Source organism: Amphibalanus amphitrite, unplaced genomic scaffold, assembly GCF_019059575.1.
Source record: "Amphibalanus amphitrite isolate SeventyFive unplaced genomic scaffold, NRLGWU_Aamphi_draft 001653F_arrow, whole genome shotgun sequence".
In the NCBI taxonomy this organism is placed as follows: domain Eukaryota; kingdom Metazoa; phylum Arthropoda; class Thecostraca; order Balanomorpha; family Balanidae; genus Amphibalanus; species Amphibalanus amphitrite.
This window is the reverse complement of record NW_024883146.1, coordinates 106766-128910: the sequence shown is the minus strand read 5'-3', so window position 1 is coordinate 128910 and position 22145 is coordinate 106766. Positions and strand designations below refer to the sequence as shown.

At 51.8% G+C, this 22145-nt stretch overlaps 4 protein-coding genes across 6 annotated transcripts in view; 2 read left to right on the top strand and 2 right to left on the bottom strand.

Moving 5' to 3' along the window:
- Positions 1-5873: 5873 nt before the first annotated feature.
- On the top strand, positions 5874-7259 carry LOC122374415 (fibrinogen-like protein A). The gene has a single exon (XM_043353147.1). The coding sequence runs from the start codon at positions 5874-5876 to the stop codon at positions 7257-7259; it is 1386 nt and encodes a 461-aa protein (XP_043209082.1).
- LOC122374414 lies at positions 7256-16246 on the bottom strand. The gene is made up of 7 exons (XM_043353146.1): positions 16086-16246; positions 13764-13913; positions 12214-12463; positions 10103-10167; positions 8221-8266; positions 7597-7754; positions 7256-7267 (listed from the first exon to the last, which is right to left on the bottom strand). Exons 1-7 carry the CDS (start codon positions 16140-16142, stop codon positions 7256-7258), a joined length of 738 nt encoding a protein of 245 aa, XP_043209081.1. The 5' UTR covers positions 16143-16246.
- Positions 14107-16086, top strand: LOC122374410 (angiopoietin-related protein 7-like). Its single transcript, XM_043353140.1, has one exon. The coding sequence runs from the start codon at positions 14164-14166 to the stop codon at positions 15742-15744; it is 1581 nt and encodes a 526-aa protein (XP_043209075.1). The 5' UTR covers positions 14107-14163; the 3' UTR covers positions 15745-16086.
- A 2590-nt stretch (positions 16247-18836) lies between the features above and the next one.
- Positions 18837-22145, bottom strand: part of LOC122374413 (RNA binding protein fox-1 homolog 2-like) — an 81046-nt gene continuing 77737 nt past the window's right edge. For all 3 annotated transcript variants that reach the window (XM_043353145.1, XM_043353143.1, XM_043353144.1), the window contains exon 11: positions 18837-19852. In XM_043353145.1, coding sequence (XP_043209080.1) covers positions 19808-19852 — 45 coding nt within the window. In that variant the 3' untranslated portion in view covers positions 18837-19807. The remainder of the gene's footprint in view (positions 19853-22145) is intronic.

The following is a 22145-nucleotide window of genomic DNA, read 5'->3' as shown; positions in this document are numbered from 1 at the left end:
CATTAAGCCCCGCCAGGACTTCTACCTGGGATGGAAAGAGTACAAGGAGGGCTTCGGTAATGTTACCAAAGAATTCTGGTGGGGCCTAGAACACCTATTCCAGCTGACGTCATCAGACCGACGGTACGAACTCCGTGTTGACCTGGAAGCGTTTGATGGTAAAAGATCATACGCTACATACAAACAGTTCCGTATCTCCTCTGAGCTGGATGGGTACAGACTGAGATACTCCAACTACTCAGGAACTGCCGGGGATGGTCTGTTGGATAGCGTCAATAAGAAGTTCTCTACCCGTGACCGTGACCAGGACGGCAGGTCTGACTATCACTGTGCACAGCTCCGTCAGGGGGCCTGGTGGCACCGCAGGTGGTGCGGGGGGAGCAACCTGAACGGACGGTACCGGGACGGCGGTAAATGGGACCGCACTGGAATATGGTGGTTGACGTGGAGGGGACGGCAGTCACTGAAGAAGACCGATATGAAGATCAGACCAACGTACTAATCTACACACTGAGGAGGACATCACGGTGGTGTAGTTACACCGGTGACACGTGTACCGAGGCGGTGTCACGGTATTTACTCGAATACTAACACTAGTATGGGTTAGAGTGTGAAGTTCTTACTTAATCACGTGATGTTGTACGAGGGTGCAACTCGGCGCTTTTCTGTGGACGAAAACTGAAAAGTATGATGTGCGATTTTCTATAGGACTCAATACACGTGTCCGTCGGTCTCTCTCTCTCTCTCTCTCTCTCTCTCTCCCTCTCTCTCTCTCTCTCTCTCTCTCTCTCTCTCTCTCCATCTCTCTCCCCTCCATACCTGTCTCTGTTTATCCTGCTCCAGTTGAGACATCTCTGCCTCGGCCCTCTCCGTCATTTTCTGTCGCAGCTGCAGCTCCGTGTCGGCGTCCGCCTCCAGCGATTTCAGGTGGTAGTCGTTCTTTTCCAGAGCAGACACGTCGGCACGCAGCTGCCGCTCTGGGGGCGTCACGCAGAGGCAGGGGGCGATCAGCGACGAGCGGGGCATACTCTGTGTGGCATGTCTGGAGTCAATAAGGCAGACCGGTACAGAGAAAAATGGACAACATACGCCGGAGGGACGCGGGTAGTGACGAGGAGGGAATCTATTACGGTGATTTGCAGCACAGGCGTGACGAATCAGAACACTAGGCTCTGTGTTTGTTAATGTCTGCATATCATGTATAATCAGAAAGTCGCGATGTATTTTAACACCGATTGTAACATATAGTATAATTAGCTATGCTATGCTACGCAAATATCATATAACATGCATGATAAAATACAATAAAGAAAACAGCATGCAACCGCAGTGTTTGGGATGGGAAAGTATCGATTCATTTCGAGCATCAATTCGTCTACATCGCTGTAATTATCACTCTCCCTCCCTTCCTCTCTGACCCTCCCCTCCCCTCCCTCCCTCCCTCCCTCTCTCCCTGCCTCTCACCCCTCTCCCTGTCGGCCTCCAGACGATCGCCAATCTCGCCATGTCTCTGTCGGACGGCGGTGAGCGTCTGTTCGGCAGCTGCCCGCGCCTCGGCGGCCTCCGAGAGCCGCTGCTGCAGCTGCAGCTGCTGCTCCTGCTGTCTGGCCAGCTGCAGCTGCCGCTCGTACAGCTGCACGCCGCACGACTCGCCGTGTTTGGTGCGGGACCGCTGCTCCTTCCGCTGTCAGAGGGGGGGGGGGATTTATTGGGTGGAGGGTGTGAGGATTGGCCGTGTTCACTCGCCAGTATCGGGGCTGTACGGAACAGAAATAGTCTTATGGTTACCGAACACGACTAGTAAGAGCTCAGGCAGTTCAGCGTCCCGTTTAACCACAAAGTAGCAGATCTCCGGCTCACCCTACAAGTACAAAACAGCAACTTTTCCCCACTAGTTTCAGGACTCTAGTTCACCCAAGGGTTACATCCCAACTCTACATACCTATAAATCGCTCCCAAAGCTAGTGTATCCATTTAACCAAACAATCCAGACCAAAGACACCACTTTTACCACCGACTCAGACCAATCCCTCCCCCCCCCCCGCGGTCACCCACCATGTCCAGGTCCAGTTTCCCGATCTGTTTCCTCAGCAGAGCGGCCAGCGCCCTCTGGAATCTCTCCATCAGCGGACAGTCAGCCGGAAGGAGCGGCTTCTGGGGCCGTCAGCAGGCGCGTCCCGCTCGGCCGGCCGACACCGGTGGCCGAGAGTCCCCGCCGGCGGACTGGGCACCGGCCGGCTCGGTGGCCGGCTGGCTGTCCCGGTCTGCACTGGTGGGGGCCGACGGGATGGACCCGTCTGGGGAGGGGAGCCAGGCGTTGGATCAACTTGGTAGAAAACGAGCCTCATACAATAGCGATGCCTTCCTGCGGCACGTAAGGCGATTAATTAATGCAGAGAAAATAAAGATAATATGAGGATCAGAACATTCATGAAGAATAACGTATATGGAAACGCAGCCTCATGTTCCATGAATATCCTTAGCCGCAGGCTGAAGGGTTCATAGGAAGTCGCAAAGGTGGAACATTGTGCCGAGGTGGGGGTGCCCGGGCGCAACAAAACCGCCGCCGCCTTAGCGGTGACCTTGACCCCGCCGTCTGTTGTGGCTCCAGAGCCAAGCCGGCGTGGAATTGGGAGAGCTCGAGCACCCCCATGCTCGGTACAAATCCCACCCGCCCCGTACTCCTCAGACGCCGGAATTCTGAAACATCAGAGGACCGGACCGGCCACATCACGGCCCAGGGCGACACGTGGCGTCTGGCAGAAAAGAAACATAACATTTGATGAAAATCATCAGAAAAAATAGAATGTAAATTAACTCAAGTTGGCAACTACAGGGCAACAAGTTGGCACAGTGTACATTTCTATTCTCACTTCTTGGTATGCTCTAGCTTTGAAGACACCGGTCAGGGCGGTCGTGTAGGCGCGCGCCGCGGCGGCGCTGTAGGCGGCCGCCGAGACGGGCTGGGCCTGAGAAACGGCCGGCCCCTTGAGCAGGGCCGCCTGGGCAGACTAAAGGACCTGACTGGAAACAGGGCAGGACACGGGATCAGTCGGAGAGACGGGGTCCGGGACGAGTTGATACGGACTGGGCGTTAGACGATGAACGTCAGAATGGGTAGGGGAGCGATAATTAACCTCAGTCCAAGGCTACGATTGTGTAGTGTCTTGGTACAAAACATGCTGTAAAATGTCCTGGAAAAACAGACCATTCTTTAAAAAAAAAACGATATCAGACCAGGATTTTGCCGAAAGCTTCATCAGCAGCGTTGTCTCGTGACCGTGAGTACTGTCGTTTATAATATATCGATGGATGGGCCACAAATCTTCCATCCCTTAACCCGCGCCCCACTGGGGTCTGTGTATAACACGCCCTACTGGGGGGGGGGGGGGGCTATTCATAGCCCCCCCTCCTAACTCCGAAACTACTGGGCCGATCGTCAAAATTCAAACGGCGTCTGATAGCCCCGGAAAAACTGTCGAGCGAAAACTAATTTCATTGACCTCGAGGTCACCGATGACGTCACAGGTCAGGTCAAAGTAAAAACTATTAGCATTTTGGCTTGTTCACATTTTGGGCTCTGGCCGCCGTCTTACAAGTCAGATCAGGCTCATTTTTGGTACACACACTCCTTAACAGATGCTCTAGATACCCTGAGGGTACCAAGCTTTTACTTTGATTTTCAGGTCAAGGTCAGGTCATCACAGGTCACGAAAATATTTTATCATGCGTCGGTCACGTGACACATGTTTTATGGTCCATTTAGGCCATAGATTTCGAATTTGATGTTGTCTGTGTCATTCGAGGTCATTTTGAGTCGAATTTAGCTTAGGTCAGGTCACTTTCAGGTCAAAAAAGGTCAAATTTTGAAGTTAAAATTTTTCAACAAAAAAGGTGTCTATTGGATGCAGTTTGAGCTCAGGAACACGATGGTGCCATTTATATTGGTGTACGATGTCAAATACGTACTGAAAAATTGATTTGAAAAATCAATAATTGTGAATTTTTTGCAATAATGCGTATAACTTGGCCATTTTTGAAGATATTTAGCTAAAACTTGCTAGAGTTAGTCATAATCATGCATTCTGTCACATATATTCCGGTTTTTTCGAAAAGTCAAAAACTTTTTGAAAAAAATATAAAAATACAAATTTTGAATATTATTATATCAAATTTTCGAAATTTTCAAAATTTTAAAAATTCGAGATAGCAGTTTGATAGCGCGGTCAATTCTGAGTCCTTTCATGCAAAGAAATTGGATCTAGCTTAAAAACTGAGCTCTTGAGAGCGATTGCCGTGGTTCAATGTTTTGCGTCGAAATCGGACGAACATGACGTCACTCTGACGTCATTTCCGGCCGACCTATGGTAGCTACGAAGTTCAAATTTTTACACAAGGTGTCAAATTGATGCAGCCGAAGGTACTGTAAGTTTGGCGTCGATCCGTCAAGCGGTTCGGAAGTTATTGCAGAAAAACGGGAGGGGGGGCTATAAATAGCCCCCCCCCAGTGGGGCGCGGGTTAACGATACCTATCGCACGACAGAAACCCATCGATCGGATATCACCAATGACGTGTCAGAGGAGCCCCCCCCCCCCGAGCAGCCCCTCCCGGTCGGACCCCTCCCCCCGGCAGCAGCCCCCTCCCCGTCACCAGTTGGATATTTCTGTCACCTACCTGTGGATGCGCGGTCACCACCGGGTTAGCCATCAGCGGGTCGTGGTAACACCTGGAACAGGACGGTTATATGTACTACGGTCACAGGTCTGGGACAGAACGACAGGTCACATACCGGTCACAGTACCGTCAGACCAGGGTAGGTGGGAATGGAGAACAGGGAAGCATGAAGGTATTTCTCATCCAACACAATGGGCCATGGGTGGAGCTTTTCCAGGGAAGTTGGTGGGGCAAAAAGTTGTCAAACCTACAATGTCCGATTGGTAAGTTAGATAAAATTCAACAATGAATCAATTCTTTTCATTACAGAGATAATATTTTGCATTACACAGACATTTCAAAGCTCCTCAATGCGAAAAACATAGGTTTGCTAAGCAGTAAAGTCCTGCAAATCGGCTTAAGTTGGTGGGGCAAAACGCGTATTGGTGGGGCAAAATGGCAAGTTGGTGGGGCAGGCGCCCCACCAAGTGAATAGGAAGCTCCACCCCTGCAATGGGCTCTTACTGTTTACTGAATTTAGTCAGCACATCTCAAACGACCAGTTGAACATAGGAATGGATGGTTCTCCGCCATACCCACAACAGATGATAGTCAAATCTGGAAAAGGTCGACACCTCCCGCCCCTGTCACAACCCTTCAACTCCTCAACCTCCGGCCATTTGTTCACTCACGGCGCGTATCCATGGAGCGCCGGGGCGGCGGCGGCGGCGGTCGGTGGGGTCGGATGACGCGCGAACGGCGCGGCGGCAGCGGCCGGCGGGGAGCATTCATTCTGGTCAGAGTTCATAATGTCCAGGGTACGATATGCCCAGTGTCGAAATGCGGCCAGCGCTGAGGGCAATGGGGTTCCAGTCAGGAACGGTGTCAATATAGAGGTGCCGCGAGATTTCCATCGATCGAGAACGGCGCCGACTATACACAAAAACGGTTTATTGGACGTGGCTACCTGAACCATGAGCAGCAACACGATATCTGCATCAGAGTGGTCAGAGTTTAAATGGTTATCACTGAGTCATCAGACTCATGAATCATCGGATCAATGCGTATCGCTGGTCACGGGACCGGGCCGCGTGACCGGATGCCTCTGATAGGAGCCTCTTTAAGAGGCCAGCTCTGACCACACCCCGCCAGCTCCGAGCCGTCAGTCCGAGGGCGGCAGCCGGCGACGGTGGCTTCCTGCCCTTGTGTCCGTGTCACCATGTCGGCCCTAAGCAGCCGGCTGGCGACGTTCCTGACCATAGCCATGCTCATCGTGACGGCCGGCTGTGACAGCTGCGGCAAGTCCATCTCGTTGACGAAATACGTACAGCAGTTGGTGCATGATGAATTACTACAGTCCAACGTCAACACGCTGCACTCAGGAACGGAGCCCCTGAAGTCTAGGATGGAGGCTCTGGAACGCAGAATGAAGGAGCTGACCGGCCGACTGGACGGCCAGCAGACTCAGCTGGACGAGGTAGTCACACAGCTGAACGGCCAAAAATCCCAGCAGGACGAGACGACAGCCACAGTGAAGGACCTCACAGAACGACTGAGTGACATGGAAAAACATGTGGCCGAAATGCGTAAATTGGCTACGAGGCTCGACAGCCAGCAGTCAACACTGAACGAACAGAAATCACAACAAGAGGAGACTGCAACCACAGTGAGTAACGTCACAGCGAAACTGGATATCATCGTTACGCAGCAAGGAAATCAACTCAACCAGACGTCTCAACTGGCTACAACGCTCGACAGCCAGCAATCTCAACTGAGCGAGCTCAACAACCAGCTCAACGAACAAAAAACGACTCAGCGTGAGGTTTCAGTCAGAATGGATAACCTGACCTCCCAGGTTGAAATTCTAGGATCCAAGCTGACCGGAGCTATTAGCAACACATCATCCCAACAGGAGCGTATTGATGACCTAGCTGCTAAGGTAAAACAGCTGACCCCTTCCCGTGACTGCAGCGACCTGCCTGTCAACTCTCCATCTGGTGTCTACTTCCTTCGACCCAGTGGTAACAACAAACAACCACCCGTCGAGGCCTACTGTGACATGGCCACTGCCGGAGGGAACTGGACGGTGATCCAACGACGAGACAACATCGAGCCCCACCAGGACTTCTACCTCGGATGGACGGACTATAAGGAGGGCTTTGGTGATGTGACCAAAGAGTTCTGGTGGGGCTTGGAACACGTTTATCAGCTTACGTCATCGGGCCGACAGTTCGAACTCCGCGTTGATCTGGAAGCGTTTGACGGTAATAGATCATACGCTACATACCAACAGTTCCGTATCTCGTCTGAGCTGGACGGGTACAGACTGAGCTTTACCGACTACACGGGAACTGCCGGGGATGGTCTGGAGATGAGCGTCAATCAGAAGTTCTCTACCCGTGACCGTGACCAGGACGGCGACTCTGACAGTCACTGTGCACAGTACTGTCAGGGGGCCTGGTGGCACCGCAGCTGCGGGTGGTGCAGCCTGAACGGACAGTACCGGGACGGCGGTAAATGGGACCCGACTGGAATATGGTGGTACATGTGGAGGGGAATGAGGTCACTGAAGAAGGCCGATATGAAGATCAGACCAACGTACTAATCTACACGCTGAGGAGGACATCACAGTGGTGTAGATACACCGGTGACATGTGTACCGAGCCGGTGTCACGGTGTTTACTCGAATACTAACACTGTAGTATGGGTTAGAGTGTGAAGTTCTCACCTACTTAATCACGTGACGTTATAGGAGGGTGCAACTCGGCGCTTTTCTGCGGACGAAAAGTATGATGTGCGATTATCTATAGGACTCAATACACGTGTCCGTCGGTCTCTCTCCCTCTCTCTCTCTCTCTCTCTCTCTCTCTCTCTCTCTCTCTCTCTCTCTCTCTCTCTCTCTCTCTCTCTCTCTCTCCCTCTCCCTCCCTCCCCTTCCATACCTGTCTCTGTTGATCCTGCTCCAGTTGAGACATCTCTGCCTCGGCCCTCTCGGCCATTTTCTGTCGCAGCTGCAGCTCCGTGTCGGCGTCCGCCTCCAGCGATTTCAGGTGGTAGTCGTTCTTTTCCAGAGCAGACACGTCGGCACGCAGCTGCCGCTCTGGGGGCGTCACGCAGAGGCAGGGGGCGATCAGCGACGAGCGGGGCATACTCTGTGTGACATGTCTGGAGTCAATAAGGCAGACCGGTACAGAGCAAAATGGACATAATACGTCCCAGGGACGCGGGTAGTGACGAGGAGGGAATACATTACGGTGATTTGGAGCACAGCTGTGACGAATCAGAACACAGTAGCTTGTGTGTTTGTTGGGGTCTGCATATGATGTATAATCAGGAAGTCGCGATGTATTTTTGCACCGATTATAACATATAGTCTAATAAGCTATGCTACGCTAGGCAAATATAACATGATTAATAATATACAATAAAGAACATAAAATGCAACCGAAGTGTTTGAGATGAAACGTATCGATTCATTTCGAGCATCAATTCGTCTCCATCGCTCTAATTGTCACTCTCCCTCCCTTCCTCTCTGACCCTCCCCTCCCTCCCTCTCTCCCTCTCACCCCTCTCCCTGTCGGCCTCCAGACGATCGCCAATCTCGCCATGTCTCTGTCGGACGGCGGTGAGCGTCTGTTCGGCAGCTGCCTGCGCCTCGGCGGTCTCCGAGAGCCGCTGCTGCAGCTGCAGCTGCTGCTCCTGCTGTCTGGCCAGCTGCAGCTGCCGCTCGTACAGCTGCACGCCGTACGACTCGCCGTGTTTGGTGCGGGACCGCTGCTCCTTCCGCTGTCAGGTGGGGGGGAGTTATTGGGTGGGGGGGGGGGTGAGGATTGGCCGGGTCCACTCGCCAGTATCGGGGCTGTACGGAACAGAAATAGTCTTCTGGTTACCGAACACGACTAGTAACGGCTCAGGCAGTTCAGCGTCTCGTTCAGTCACAAAGTAGCAGATCTCCAGTCCACCCTACCATTTATTACAAAGAAGCCACTTTTACCCACTAGATCCAGGACTCAGACCCCTTTCCGGCAGCAGCAGTCTCATTCTGTCACCAGTTGGATATTCCTGCCACCTACCTGTAGATGCGCGGACACCGCCGGCTTACCCACCAGCGGGTCGTGGTAACACCTGGAACAGGACAGTTTTACTACGGTCATCTTGTCTGGGACAGGACGACAGGTCACATACCGGTCACAGTACCGTCAGACCAGTGTATATGAGAATGGAGAACAGGGAAGCATGCAGGTACTTCTCATCCAACGCAATGGGCTCTCACTGTTTACTGAATTTAGTCAGCACATCTCAAACGACCAGTGGGAGATAGGAATGATGGTCCTTCGCCATACCCACACCAGATACAAGTCAAACCTGGGAGAGGTCGACACCCACCTCTCACAATCCTTTAACTCCTCAAACTCCGGCCATTTGTTCACTCACGGCGCGTATCCATGAAGCGCCGAGGCGGCGGCGGCGGCGGTCGGTGGGGTCGGATGACGCACGAACGGCGCGGCGGCAGCGGCCGGCACCGAGGACACTGGGGGCGTTGTGAAGTGGCGACATTTTAGGACCGTGCAGAGGTTCACTTGTGACGTCTTAGGTCAGTGACCCGACCTGACCTGGAAAGGCAGTTTGTGTCAAATATCCGGCTTGAACCATTAATGTTAGGCGTGTTAAATGTCAGCTCTCTATCGCCGGTGCGTCCAGTGAACTCCTGAAAAACCGTCAGGGTGGCACCCCCCCCCCCCCTGCTGACAAGGGTTAACAGTAATAAACAGACAGTGCGGTGAGGCCTCAACGGCGCTCTGCACCACTTGGATTACTGACATCCAAATAACCGAGGAAGTGCTACCCGGGCGCTGGGACGCTCCCACCCCACAATACAGAAACAATCCACAGCAGAGCGGGCCGGTTGATCACACACATTGCCAATAAGCAATGGCCAGCTTTCCGAATGTCGTCGGCTTCAGACGAGGGACAACTAATCACAGATCTACGGACCAGTTGCATCACACCAGTACTTTTATTAAAGCATTAATAACCCATTTATGATTACTTATGATGGGCTGCTCCCACGGACGTATAAACTGGACCCGCAACGGGTGAGATATACGTCCGTGGCTGCTCCATGCAACACAAAAGAAGGCTGTTCAAAACATGAATTTGAAACGAGATATAAAAGTCAGTACACCAAATTCAATCACTTTCTATGACACATGATCCCCTTCCCCCCCCCCCAAACAAAATGGTAGGTACGTACCCTCATGTACCCTAAAATAATGCCGACATATTTTATGAACCGGGACCCGGGATCGAAACTGACAAATCCAACCCTGAATATACCCCCGCTCTGCCTCTGACCGTTGGTCCGCCGACACCGGGCGCGGTGCTCCAGGCTGGACCGTTGATCGGGAAACTCGGTCCGGCACCGTCTGCACCAGACTCTGTCCTTACGTGCACGATCTGCTCCTGGAGTGCTCCCAGCTGCTGGCCACAGCGCTGGCACGCGTGGCGCCGCTCTGAGGGGACGGTAATACACGGGTCAGGCGGTGGGTGATGGGAATTAGCCGGGAGGGTCCAAACGGGGCGCTTTGTGGGGAGGTAATCACTGATCGTTAGGTGACAAATAAGAATTGAAGTCCAAATACTCCGTCCCCTAAATCAAAAGGTAAGATATCGGGCGGCCATTTGAGACGGAACAATGTCAGATGTATTGTACACTGATATATAGGTAAAAATATTTAACAAACTACCGCAGATAAGTCGCCCTGCAAAGTGTTATACATTTTGCAGTAGGATCAATACCTTCAGCATGCATTAACCCTCGCCCGTATTCGTGTTTTGCCAGCGTCTATGTAACGTATAGGGGAGGGGAGGGAAGGTCCGTTGGACCTCCCTTGTAGTTTGGCCCCTGATGGAGCTAGAGCTTCTCGGAAAAACAAACGTGTTGCCAGCAACAAGAGGAAGCCGATGATACCCAATTTTAACCCTCGCATGTGTGCGGCGTTTGCCAGCTTCTAATGTGTAGGGGGGGGGGGTCGGTTGGACCCCCCCCCTTGCCGTTTGGCCCCTGATCGAGCTAGAGCTTCGCGGAAAAAACGAGCGTGTTGCCCGTGACGAGAGGAAGCCGATGATACCCAATTTTAAGGTCCTAGGTCATTAGTTGACCTTCCAGGTCAGGTCAATGACCCAAGGTCGGGAAAGTCGGGACCTGGTAGAAAGTCGTAAAGTGTGGCTGCTAAGGGGTTTTTCGGGGTGCTGATCACGAATATCGTGTTAGTTTTGATCACAGATGATGTCTTTAAGCATTTAGACCAGGTTGGGTCAGGTCAGGTCAGGTCAGCCAGTAGGCGTCGTGACGGGTATTCGCATTACGTGTCAACCGCCTCTGACAGCTTCGTAATATGTTACGAAGTCACCAAAACTACTTCGTAAATGTTCAAATGGTTGCTAAATTCGAATTCAGCTCCAAAAACTAGCCTAGAAACATGTAAAACTCGAAAAAGTGAACCGAGGTCACCAAAGGTCAATGACCTGACCTGACCTTCAGGTGACCTTGACACCCGCCCTAATGCATGGGAGCAACATCAAATCACATGTTTGAACGTTTGAAACCACGAAAAGCTTGCAAACGCGCGGCTAATGCGAGCCGACATACGCGGAATCGCGATTCCGGCCAAACATGGTCTCGGAAAAGAGGTCACAGGTCAAAGGTCATTGGGGTCAGGGTCATGAAATTTTCAGGGTAGGTGTAAAATTGATCAATGTGAGGGTACTGAAAGTTTCGTCGCGATCGGCCGCTTTTTACGCGAGTTATTCGCGAAAACCATGGGGGGGGGGGGTCCATCAGACCCCCCTATACATGCGAAGGTTAAGGTCCTAGGTCATTGGTTGACCTTCTAGGTCAGGTCAATAACCCAAAAGTCAGGAAAATCAGGACATGCTAGAAGTTCGTAAAGCGAGATTGTTGTTTTTTAGGTGCTGATCACGAATATCATGTTAGTTTTGATCACAGATGATGTCTTTATCCATTTAGGCCAGGTCGGGTCAGGTCAATTCAGGTCAACCAGTAGGCGTCCTGCCGGCTATCCATAGTAGGTGTCAACCACCACTGACAGTTTCGTAACAAGCTACGAAGGCACCAAAACTACTTCGGAAATCCTCGAATGGGTGCTAAATTCGAAAAAAGTGCACCAAGGTCATCAAAGGTCAGTGACCTTGACCTGACCACGTCACCTTGACACCCACAATAATGCATAGGACCAACATCATTTCACATGTTTGACCGTTTACAACCACACAAAGACTGGAAAATTTTCAGAGTATGTGTAAAGTTGACCAACCCGAGGCCGAGTGCACTGAAAATTTCGTCGCAATCAGCCGCTTTTTGCGCGAGTTATTCGCGAAAAACCGAGGGGAGGGTCCGTTCGACCTCCCCCCTGTAAGTGCGATGGTTAAATACGTGCAATGCGTCTACCCGACTACCCACAATAAACGACACAAATACGCCCCACAACTGATGCACTACCGACACACAACACAACTGAGTGACAGTAGACACCGACCGTTGCGGGCGTCGGCCGGTCCATCCTCCATCGGCGTCGTTGGACGGCCTCGGCCGGTCACAGCCAGTCGGTGCCGATCCCCTCCAGGTGCTCCAGCACCGATCGGCCGTACTGGAGACGGAATCGGGCCGTCTGGACGTGCTGCACCTGCTCCGGCAGTGTGTCGACGTGGCGGTACTCGATGACGGTCGGAGACGCGTCGCTGGAGACGTCTGTTGTCGGGGACGTCCGTCGAGTCTGACGGCGCCGACTGCGGACCGGGGGGAGGGGGGGGGCACATGAAACCGTGACACACGGAAATGCACTGCCCGGCGCCTGTCCAAGTGCATTCCAAGTTTCAGATCCATCAGCCCAGTATCAACCGAATTACTGCAGAGGCCACTGCAAATGTTTATCGCTGAGTCAGTCGGTCACGGGACCGGGCCGCCTGACCGGATGTGGCGCCTCTGGCAGAGGCCAGCCGCACCGAGCTCTGCAGACGTCCTGAGGGAGGGGAAGGGGAATAGATAGAGAGACAGAGGGAGGGGAGGGAGGGAGGGAGGAAGGGGACCGGGGGGTGTCCGAGTGTAGGTAAGTGAAAGGGTTACAGTCGGTGGGTGGTGTAGGAGTATGGTGTGTACTGTGTAGTACAGTTCAGAACCACCTATCCAGATTCATTCATGAAAGGTAGGTATGGTTTATCATTCGTGCAGCCACATCCTTCGTGAAAGGTGAACCTTATTACTTGAGTAGCCCGGCGTAGCCTAATCATCAGTGAAATGTACTTGCAACAAAAGTACGACACGTTTTTACAGAACACTTCAGTTACATAAATCTCTCGCTACCTTTCTCACGAGAGCTCTGTTCACCCCCTCCCCTCACTCCGCCCCACCGCTCCCTACACCTTGTCCCACCCACCCTGTATATTGTCCACCCCTCCCCCCACCCTGTACCCCCCCCCCCGTCACCTGGTGCCCTGTCCGGCTCTCTCCGCGCACTCTGCCGCCGCTCCGCCGCTCTCCCCGCCGTCCTCTCCGTGCGAGGCGAGGGGTATGACCGGGCCGCGTCACCGGATGTGGCGCCTCGGGCAGAGGGTAGCCGCACCGAGCTCTGCAGACGTTCTGAAGAGAGAGAGAGAGAGAGAGAGAGAGAGAGAGAGAGAGAGACCCATCACCGTCAGCTATGTAGTGGTTGACAAATCATCAGGTGCTTCGATTAAAATCGACAGGTGAATGTCACAAAGACTCGTCATTGATGGATAGGCCGGGGTTATGTTTTGAATTAAAAAAGAATGCAATCGTCGAACCCCAGATTGTTTAACAGCACGATAAGGACCAAAACGACAAAAAGCATTTCATCTAAATGAATTATATTCCTTACCCTTCACAATTAGCAACAAAATCGGCACAACCTCTTCCGCAGAACAGACGAGACTACAGTCACCTACCCGCTCTCCATAAATTCTAAGCTTGATTTCTCGGCCCCATAAGCCGCTCCAATCCAGAGCAGTCATTGTTTATCCACCGGGGCCTGAGCAGCTGTCCACCCCCCCCCGCCCCCTCCTGACGTACCGATCGTCTCGAGTTGGAGCTGCGCCTCTGGCAGCACCTGTCCGGCTGCAGGTTGGCCTGCTCCGTCTGGACGCCCGTCTGTACCGGGTTCAGACGAAGGGCCGTGCGCAGACGGTCGGCGTCCGATGACAGGCGAGCAATCAGGTCATCCTGTCGTCAGAGGAAAACGGTTACGTCTCATACATACATACATACATACATACATACATACATACATACATGCATACATGCATACATACATACATACCTGCATGCACATACACATAAATCACTACTCATGAGCACTAGCACGTCACTATAAGTGATCTCACCCACCATCCACGTATACACGGGTTATTGGATGTGGCTACCATGAGCAGCAATAACACCCATCCAACGCAGTGGTTAGAGGCCAAGGTCAATGTTTATCGCTGAGTCTGTCGGTCACGGGACCGGGCCGCCTGACCGGATGTGGCGCCTCTGGCAGAGGTCAGCCGCACCGAGCTCTGCAGACGTCCTGCCAGCTCCGAGCCGTCAGTCCGAGGGCGGCAGCCGGGGACGGTGGACCACATACTGTCTCAGTGTCCGTGTCACTATGTCGGCCCTCAGCAGCCGGCTGGCGACGCTCCTGACTTTGGCCGTGCTCATCGTGACGGCCGGCTGTGACGGTGGCCAGTCCATCCCCCTGGATGAATACGTACAGCAGTTGGTGCAAAATGAACTACAGTCCATCGTCAGCACGCTGCAGTCAGGAATGGAACGTCTGGAGAACAGGCTGGAGTCTAGGATGGAGGCTCTGGAGGGCAGAATGGAGGAGCTGACCGGCCGACTGGACGGCCAGCAGACTCAGCTGGACGAGATCGTCACACAGCTGAACGGCCAAAAATCCCAGCAGGACGAGACGACAGCCACTGTGAACGACCTCACAGAACGACTGAGTGATATCGTCATCAACATGGAAAAACATGTGAGTGAAATGCGTAAATTGGCTACGAGACTCGACAGCCAGCAGTCACAACTGAACCAACAAAAATCGCAACAAGAGGAGACCGCAACCACAGTGAACAACCTCACAGCGCACCTGGATACCATCGTTACACAGCAAGGAGATCAACTCAACCAGACGTCTCAACTGGCTACAAGGATCAACAGCCAGCAATCTCAACTGAGCGAGCTCAACACCCAGCTGAACGAACAAAAAACGACTCAGAGTGAAGTTTCAGTCAGAATGGATAACCTGACCTCCCAGGTTGACATTCTAAGATCCAAGCTGACCGGAGCTATTAGCAACACATCATCCCAACAGGAGCGTATTGATGACCTAGCAGCTCCGGTACACCAGCACCACCGAATTCGTGATTGCAGCGACCTGCCTGTCGACTCCCCATCTGGAGTCTACCTCCTTCGACCCAGTGGTAACATCAGACAACCACCCGTCGAGGCCTACTGTGACATGGCCACTGCCGGAGGGAACTGGACGGTGATACAACGACGAGCTGATATCCAGCCACACCAGGACTTCTACCTCGGATGGAACGACTACAAGGACGGATTTGGTAATGTTACCAAAGAATTCTGGTGGGGCTTGGAACACGTTTATCAGCTTACGTCATCAGGCCGACGGTACGAACTCCGTATTGATCTCGAGGCTTTTGACGGCAATAGATCATACGCTACATACCAACAGTTCCGTATCTCGTCTGAGGAGGACGGCTACACACTGAGCTGTACCGACTACTCTGGAACTGCCGGGGGTGGTCTGAGGTGGAACGTCAATGAGAAGTTCTCTACCCGTGACCGTGACCAGGACGGCTGGTCTGCCGTTCACTGTGCACAGTCCCGTCAGGGGCCCTGGTGGTACGACAGCGTTTGCGGGGGGAGCAGCCTGAACGGACGGTACCGGGACGGCGGTAAATGGGACTGGACTGGAATATGGTGGAACACGTGGAGGAGAGGGGAGTCACTGAAGAAAACCGATATGAAGATCAGACCAACGTACTAATCTACACACCAAGGAGACATCACAGTGGTGTAGATACCCCGGTGACATGTGTACCGAGCCGGTGTCACGGTATTTACTCGAATACTAACACTGTAGTATGGGTTAGAGTGTGAAGATCTTGCTTACTATCACGTGACGTTGTACGAGGGTGCAATTCGGCGCTTTTCTGCTAATGAAAAGTATGATGTGCGATTATCTATAGGACTCAATACAAGTATCCGTCGGTCTCTCTCTCTCTCTCTCTCTCTCTCTCTCTCTCTCTCTCTCCCTCTCTCTCTCTCTCTCTCTCTCTCTCTCTCTCTATCTCTCTCTCTCTCTCTCCATCTCTCTCCCCTCCATACCTGTCTCTGTTTATCCTGCTCCAGTTGAGACATCTCTGCCTCGGCCCTCTCGGCCATTTTCTGTCGCAGCTGCAGCTCCGTGTCGGCGTCCGCCTCCAGCGATTTCAGGTGGTAGTCGTTCTTTTCCAGAGCAGACACGTCGGCACGCAGCTGCCGCTCTGGGGACGTCACGCAGAGGCAGGGGGCGATCAGCGACGAGCGGGGCCTACTGCATGTGACATGTCTGCACCTCCTGTCCGTGCTTCTATCCTCAGGATACTGAAATCCTTCTCCTCCACGCCACAACCCCCTTCCGGGCTGGGCAGGCAACTTTATCTCATGCGGGCTGCTCCCTTGGAGCGGCACCGCTGCTCCCGAGGGAGCGCACCCCGTAGCCGGGTGCAGTGAGTGCCTTGGGGCTGGGTGGCCTGTCCTCTGGACGGGCTCAGCCCCGGCGACTCACTAGGGTGCCTGCCCAGACCAATGTCTCCCCCTAATTCCTATCATCCTTCCGGCTCTGCAATGGTCTTGTCAGACCGAAAGGGCCTAACCCAACAAAACAAAACAAACAAACATGTCTGCAGTCAATAAGGCAGACCAATACAGAGAAAAATGGACATAATACGCCGGAGGGACGCGGGTAGTGACGAGGAGGGAATACATTACGGTGATTTGGAGCACAGGTGTGACGAATCAGAACATCGTAGCTTGTATGTTTGCTGGGGTCTGTATATCATGGACAATCAGGAAGTCGCGATGTATTTTTGCACCGATTATAACATATAGTCTAATAAGTTATGCTATGTATAATAAAATACAATAAAGAACATAAAATGCAACCGCAGTGTTTCAGATGGAAAGTATCGATTCATTTCGAGCATCTTTTCATCTCCATCGCTCTAATTGTCACTCTCCCTCCCTTCCTCTCTGACCCTCCCCTCCCTCCCTCTCTCCCTCTCACCCCTCTCCCCGTCGGCATCCAGACGATCGCCAATCTCGCCATGTCTCTGTCGGACGGCGGTGAGCGTCTGTTCGGCAGCTGCCCGCGCCTCGGCGGCCTCCGAGAGCCGCTGCTGCAGCTGCAGCTGCTGCTGCTGCTGTCTGGCCAGCTGCAGCTGCCGCTCGTACAGCTGCACGCCGCACGACTCGCCGTGTTTGGTGCGGGACCGCTGCTCCTTCCGCTGTCAGGGGGGGGGGGGTTGTTGGGTGGGGGTGGGGGGTGGGGGTGAGAATTGGCCGTGTCCACTCGCCAGTATCGGGGCTGTACGGAACAAAAATAGTCTTCTGGTCACCGAACACGACTAGTAGCAGCTCAGGCAGTTCAGCGTCCCGTTCAGCCACAAAGTAGCAGATCTCCAGCTCACGTTACCATTTACAAAGAAGCCACTTTCTCCACTAGGTCCAGGATTCTCTGATTTACCCCAGGGTAACATCCCTACGCCACATATAAGTCGCTCCCAAATCTAGGACCAAACGATCCAGACCAAAGACACCACTCAAACCACCAACTCAGACAAATCCCCCCCCCCCCGGTCCCACCAGCTCCTCCATGTCTAGGTCCAGTTTCCCGATCTGTTTCCTCAGCAGAGCGGCCAGCGAGTCCCCGCCGGCGGGCTGGGCACCGGCCGGCTCGGTGGCCGGCTGGCTGTCCCGGTCACATGGAAACGCAGACTCATGTTCAATGAATATCCTTAGCTGCGCTGAAGGGTTCATAGGAAGTCGCAAAGATGGAACATTGTGCCGAGCTGGAGGTGCCCGGGCGCAACAAACCCGCCGCCGCCCTAGCGGTGACCTTGACCCCGCCGTCTGTTGCGGCTCCAGAGCCAAGCCGGCGTGGAATTGGGAGAGCTCGGGCACCCCCAGCTCGGCACCAGCCTCCACCTATGGGAAGTCGTTAAATAAGCACTAACATGTATTTTGAACAACAAATGATCTGCACCATTAAGTACAGAACATTTAGTGTTGCAAAACGGCACATTACCATTCAACGGGTCGTCTGGCGAAGGTCGTCACTGAGGGGTTCATCAATATACCCTGGGTTCATCAACCAGTATATCTTTCTCTAGGTTACAACAATCTCATACACAGAGCACAGAGCTTCTCCAACCGTCCGAGGTTGATGGACGTCTCGCTCACCGTTTTCGCTGCTCCCCGGCTGCGGCGCCGTCCCCGCCGGGCACCACGGTCCCGTATCGGGGGAAGGGGATACCGCGCGGCGTCATGGCGTCATGGCTGAACTGGACAGACAGATCACTGCCATCTGGTGAGCGGGACGGGAAGCTCAGTTGTGTCGGATGGTCACTAGGGGATGGGGGAAGTGGGGTTACAAAATGCGATGCGCGCTTGTGTCGCCGTTGACGAATGGCGATCAGGGTGGGACTTTATCTCCGAGAAAATAATTACCCTTTTTGAGATTGAAGACAAAAGCATACTGATTACTGGTTACTCCTCCCCTCTCACCCGTCCCTGTCCTCCCCTCTCACCCGTCCCTGTCCTCCCTCTCACCTGTCCAGGTCCTCTCTCGTACCCGTCCCTGTCATCTCTCACCTGTCCAGGTCCTCTCTCGTACCCGTCCCTGTCCTCCTCTCACCCGTCTCTGTCCTCCCTCTCACCTGTCCAGGTCCTCCTCGATGCACTGTGTCTATCCCTTTAATTGATCAGGGTCGGAAGGAACTGTCTATCGTCCCGAAGTGTCTTCTCTGCTATGGCTCATGTGTCCCCTTTCAACGTGTTTCACCTCTCCTCAGTCACCCAGCAAAAACAAACACAAAATGGCCGTCAACCTGTCCGCGGATGTATTCATGACATTGCACCTACTTTGTACACGGGAGGGCGGCCGTCACCGCGCCGGCCAGTCACCAAACAGCTGATGACGGCCAAATGACGGTCCGATGACGGGCAAATGACGGCCAGATGACGGCATGAGATGGTGTAACTCCAATTAACACAAAATGAGCAGTATTCACCTCGCATCGACTATCCAACCGCCTCCAATTCCCATGTGCGTGCGACGGCGGCGAGAAAACCCGGCAGACGGTGGGATTCGAACCCGCGATCGCTGCCACAGATCTTATCCAGAGTATTGTACAGGCGTTTTCACATCAATCGACCACTGACGCTGCATCGCGACCTAAACAAGACGATGGGGCCACCATAAGTGTTGATCGACCCCCAAAGTCGAGACGGGCGTCCCAGCCGCCCGGTAGCTCAGTCGCCGGCCACGCAGACACCCGAAATTCAACGCACAGCTCCCGAGACAAAATATCCCCAAATTTCTGCGAATGTCTTCAGATGCCGTCGGCACTGGCGTTTGGTCTGGCAGCACCCGTGTAATGACGTCGCGCCGTCTGGCAGCCGGATGACGTCATCGTCGCAGTAATATCGGTCCCAGATCTGGGAAATTGCGCGAAAAAGGGCGGAACACAACAGACACGAGACTTATCGAACGCCCAAACGCAGAACGGTGCATACGACATCATGTCAACAGGAGCGAGATTCCTATACACAGGGCATGCAATCAATGCCCTATTGACAGTGAGTTCAAATGCCTGAGCCAACAATGACTGCCAACACTGACAGCATTTACTAAAATGTCAAAATTCGTTGGTGGTAAAATCCCTGCCATGCAATGCAGTTCCACCAGCGGCCGGTAAAATGTCACCAGATTTCAAAGAGAAAACAACACCAGATGCCGCGTTTTTTTTTTCAGCCGATCGCCAGCCGCCACTGGTGGTGAGGTGGTTCTAGTACGGCGCGAACCGGTTGTACGCTCCCCGGTACATACTCGCCTGCCGGCCAAAACGACATACAGCGGTCAGAACATGCGAGCGGTAGATGGTCACAGAGCAAGACATGAAAACGGTCAGAACTGGAACACAGACACAAAGACGGACCAGAGGTGCAACGGCGACATCCCAGGAACTCTGTCAGGTACCGAATATTGAAAATGCCTAGCTTAGCTACCTGTCGGATTCAAATCAATCGGTAACTCCATACGATGACCCTTCAGCAAAACAATGTCTCATTCATAGTCATATATTTACAGGCGTAATATTACAATGCAACTAAATACTGACCCATTCGAGATAAACATAAGTTGTACCTACATAAAAAAGCAGACTGCGTCCTCAGTTCTATGCCGGATAAATAAGGTTTAAGCATGGATGTAATAATACTGGATTGGTGTCTTAGCAGTTTTGGGTGATATTGAGCTCAGGCTTGACATCTAGCTTACCACTGCCTAACGTTAAAGGGACAGTATCATCGAAAAAAAAATCCATGTATGGAGCTGATTTTTTTTTTACTAGCATTTCTTATTTTTCTGAATCAGAAAAACATAGTTTGAGGACCGAACTCGGTGAAAAATATTGCAACCACATTTCATTTTCATGATTCATTTTCATGAGCGAACCACCACTATACAAGCATGGCCGCCAGTTTGGAAGCATGCAAAATTACTACAGAACTGGCGCAGATAATACATTATTGACGCTACGCTTACGCGGTCGTTCTTCTGATTGAGTTGTCCTTAGGGAGAGGTAGCCTTAGGTATTGCCTATAAAAATATAACGTGATAATTGGAGGGAGTGACAATTGGACGTGACAATTGACAATGGGAGAAAATATCACGTGACAATCACGTGATAAACGTCATACATTGGAGGGAGATTGTGATTCAAGATGGAGGAATTCCTTTGTTGAGCCGCTAGAATCCGAAGGAAACAGCGGAAATTGCCTACGACTATTTAATGAATTTAACGGTGATGAATAAGTGCGAAAAACGTTTTGGCTTTATAAAATTTGATGAAATGACCAGGGTAAAAGTTTTATTACTGGCGGTCAATTCAAAACGGCGCAAACATTTAAACAGTGAAGATAGTGAAGCACGATTCAAAGTGTGGTACACCTTTCGTACTTTGAGCGGCGATAGCGGGATAACGGTGTGGAGCTTCGAGGATCGGTCTTCAGTTCCCGGACCAGAAAGGTGGGGCCTATGCAATGTCAAATTTCATCAAAATGGTGATACTGTCCCTTTAAAGGAAGACTGCCACCTTCAAAAAGTTTTCTCAGATCGGCCTATGATTTATTCCCTGGACAAAACAAAATTTTAGAATTCACCTGACAAAGTATCATCACGTGAATCGCGAAAAAAATTGTCGATTATCATACAATTATCAATCGGTTAATGTCTAGCGACAATGTTTACACATCACTAGACTTCAAGGTCATAAGATTATTACATTTTATTTGAAAAAGTAAGGTATTTTATGATTTACTACTATATGATTTCATAAGAAATTGGCCATGTTTAATTTATTTTGCATTTAAGTTCGTAAAACATTTAAAAATCATGGCTCATTTGGAATGGGTCTGCCGCCCATGTTAAACCCCATTTCCCACACTTTTTTGGAAAAAATGAACTACTGAATATATAGGTTTAACTTTTATTTTGACACTCCAAAATTCTTCTCTGATCTCGAAACAATCAAAGTTTTGACATATATTTACCAAAAGATAAGAAAATTCGTGTTTCAAAGTTATCGATAAACAGTAGAGATGTCGGTTTTCTTGGACTAAAAAAATGGCATCAAACTGAACTTTGGTCTCCGATTTCTCGCAAACGGGTTCGAATTTCGGAAAACCGACTTCAGTCTGGGACATAGGTGGCTCAGCTCCAGTGAAAACCGTTTTGTGGAAAAAAGGTGGCAGTCTACCTTTAATTATCTCGCTAGATGGCAGGCCTGTTCCCAATAACTATCTAGCTTACCACTACCTAACCATAATTCTCTCGCTAGATGGCAGACCTGATTCTAAGTGTCGCGGATCCCTGTGTTTATTTCCACGAGACACCAATCCAGTATTATCCCGCACCGTAGACAGTGTTTACAATTGCTTCACGTGCAAAGAGAGAAAATTATCAGATGTCGTGTAACTGAATTGTTAAACGTGGTAGAAAAAGTCTTTTAAACGTCTCACCTATGTTCTACCTACTCGCGGTTTAGTATATATTATCTCATCCATGGTTTGAAGGCGTGCTCGATGTCGCTAAATAATCAGCATTCCCACAACATCCAGACATTA